A 3,358-nucleotide genomic window follows, 5' to 3' on the forward strand; every position below is an offset into this window, starting at 1 on the left:
GGGAGGCGCACACATCTCCTTTCCGCCTGATTGGCCGGACTTGACAGTGATTGACGTGCAGCCATGGCAACCGGGCAGCCAATCTGCCAAGTCCAATAGGAAATCATCGGAGGGGGGCCTGACTGTCTTTTTCCTCCCCCCCTTCAAAAACACATCTCGGCTCGGGCTTTAATTCTTTCCCGCATCCCACCTTGAAAAATACATCGCGGCTCCGGCTTTAATTGTCTCGCACCTTCAGCCCTTTGCCAGCCAAGTTTGCCCGCAGCACGAGGATGCGGTAGCCGGCCCCCCGCGCACCGTCGTTCCTCCTCCGCGGCGCTCGCTGCTCGTTCAAGGCTGGTCACTAGGCGGGTGCTACAACTTTGGGATTGCCTCGTTTTTCTCCGAGGGTGCTCTTGGATTTGCCTCGGCGCACGGAGGGAAGCAGCGGAGGACTCGACACGGAGGAGAGAAGGCGAGCGGAGAGGAGAGGAGAGGAGAGAGAAAGGAGGGAGAGAGGGAAACAACAGGAGAAGCCTCCATGTTTCAGCTGCCCATCTTGAATTTCAGCCCCCAGCAGGTCGCCGGGGTCTGCGAGACCCTGGAGGAGAGCGGGGACGTCGAGCGCCTCGGCCGCTTCCTGTGGTCGCTGCCCGTCGCGCCGGCGGCCTGCGAGGTCCTCAACAAGAACGAGTCGGTGCTGAGGGCCCGCGCCGTCGTCGCCTTCCACACCGGCAATTACCGTGAACTCTACCACATCCTGGAGAACCACAAGTTCACCAAAGAGTCGCACACGAAGCTGCAGGCGCTGTGGCTCGAAGCGCACTACCAGGAGGCGGAGAAGCTGCGGGGACGCCCGCTGGGGCCGGTGGACAAATACAGGGTGCGCAAGAAGTTCCCCTTACCCAGGACCATCTGGGATGGAGAGCAGAAGACCCACTGCTTCAAGGAGAGGACCCGGCACTTGTTACGAGAGTGGTACCTGCAGGACCCGTACCCGAACCCCAGTAAAAAGAGGGAGCTTGCTCAGGCCACAGGACTTACACCCACACAAGTAGGAAACTGGTTCAAAAACCGCAGACAAAGAGACAGAGCGGCGGCTGCGAAGAACAGGTGAGCACACGCGTCTGCTGCACGATGTGTGATGACTGCAACTGTAAACAAACGATTTGTAACGTCGTACGATACAAACGATAATTTTAAAAAAAACACACCGTGCATTCTGGGCTCGATCTGTGCATCATGTGAATTAATACACTTTCAGTTTACTATAACAAATCCATGCCGTTTCCACGCTGCCTGCATGGAGCCATTCAACTCTGACATTTCTCTGCATATCACAATCATCCTCTAATCCCATTATCAGGGTTTTGTTTTTATTCTTTCGTCTGAACGCTGATCTCAGTGTCTGTGATGAAATTACATTTTATGGAGGATGAAATGCAAGAAAATGTCCAGTCAGCACTATTGTAACAATAACCAAAAAATATGGGAGAATAAAGCTCCTAATAAATGCTTTTATTCGTCCCTTTTTGAATAACAACAATAAGGCCAATTCGAGCCAGATTAATTGATAGCCTATATCATTTATTATATTATATACATGTAGTTATTTTTTATATTTGATTATTATGACACCCTATAGGCCAGTGGCTCTGTAACAACTTAAATGGGTTTTAACTGCCTGTTACAATAATAGCCACTGTGCTGAAAGGCCTGTTAAAGTGTGGGTCGAGGTCACACTGTTGAATTAATATAGCTGAAATAATAATAACCTATAATCTTCCAATAGGCACTTACAGTGAATGGTGTGAATTACTGTGATCTTGGGGAAATGGCAGTATTTGAAATCTTCCACAGTTGTATTATTATATTGCTGATAATATGTGATCTTGCTGTGTTACAATTATTTGAAATGTACCACAAAATTGCTAGTTGTTTTGGATATTTTCAACCATGCACTCCTCAATCTTTTCAAATGCAATTAAATATATTTGTGAGAGTTAAAATTAAAAAGAGGTTGAATTTATTTCACCCATTGTTCCAAGGAAATTCTTTAGACAGCACATTTTTTAGGGGGGGGGGGGGGGGGGGGGGGGCAGAGGGAAATAGATAGGAGGCTGTTGTGCAACTATAAATCCTTCATTCTTTATTTTTAATTTCCATGCAGTTGTCTGGAGGGTAAACAATGAAAAGACCAAGCATTCTGCAGATTTTCATTCTCATTCTCGTGTCCACGTCTCTCCAGGCTCCAGCAGCAGGGCCTGTCCGGCGGCTCGGTTCGCTCCCTGGCGGACGAGGACGGCACCGTGGACCGCCTGGGGAACTCGTCCAGTCCGGAGGCGAGTCTGTCCAGCAAAGCGGCGGCCTCGGCCATCTCCATCACCTCCAGCGACAGTGAATGTGACATCTGACACGGCCCCGGTGTCGATGAAGTGAAGAGGGACTCGAGTGAAAGACAATCTAATAAAAACGAGTCATAGTGCCTGCGTTGAGTTAAAACACAAAACACACACACACACATCACGCACACACACAGACACACGCACACACACTGATACTGACTGATGCCAAAACGTGATGGGATCTGACAGTGCGTCCTTATCCGGTTCTGGGCCTGTACACCTTTGGTTGCGTTTCACCCACGTGTGGATAAACTGAACTTAACACGGACCAGACATATTTTACGGACTAATCGCTAAACCGACGCCCGGAGAAGAAACGTAAAATAAGAAGAAAAAGGAAATCAACAACAACAAAAAAAAAAAGGGGGATGAAAACATCCGAGCGCCTAACCTACTGTTCTCTGTGGGTATTTCATGTTGAAAAAAAAAGAACTGTGATATTTTTACTTTACTTTCAAAGTTTTATAAATAATGTTTATTTGCCTATTTAAAAAGAAACGATCTGCTCTGTCTCTTCGGATTTCATATTCATTTGCTTGGTGTTTTTAATACTTGTTGAGCATGCGCGCTTTAGTGAAAATGTGTTTCCGTATAACAGAAAAAAAAAAGTAAAGATAACTTAATAAAATAATTGTTCATGAAGGATATATACATTTTAATTTTCTTTTTATTTGGGGATTGTCGTGTTGGAGGAAAAAGAAAAAGCGAAGTGTGGGATACAATTTAGGGGACAAATATTAATATTGTTTAAAAACTCCTTTAAAAATCACTTTTCTTGATTAAAAACGGTTTTTTTTTGTTCATTCCCCCTGACACGTTTACAGAGGGACGCCTAATTGGCCAGCATGCCGGGCGTCCTGTAACGCAGGGTGACAGCGAGAGGTCACGCAGAGGCCGACGCACTAACCCGGATGATCTGCGGGAGAGATCACACAGATCACAACACGGGAGATTGAGGAAATGAGCTTTACGCA

The 3,358-nt window shown here is 46.9% G+C and overlaps 1 protein-coding gene across 1 annotated transcript; it reads left to right on the forward strand.

The window, feature by feature from the left end:
• The first annotated feature begins 520 nt into the window (after positions 1-520).
• six6a (SIX homeobox 6a) lies at positions 521-2,393 on the forward strand. The gene is made up of 2 exons (XM_053434762.1): positions 521-1,092; positions 2,228-2,393. Exons 1-2 carry the CDS (start codon positions 521-523, stop codon positions 2,391-2,393), a joined length of 738 nt encoding a protein of 245 aa, XP_053290737.1.
• Positions 2,394-3,358: the final 965 nt, after the last annotated feature.

This window comes from Pleuronectes platessa, chromosome 11 (genome assembly GCF_947347685.1).
Source record: "Pleuronectes platessa chromosome 11, fPlePla1.1, whole genome shotgun sequence".
NCBI lineage: Eukaryota > Metazoa > Chordata > Actinopteri > Pleuronectiformes > Pleuronectidae > Pleuronectes > Pleuronectes platessa.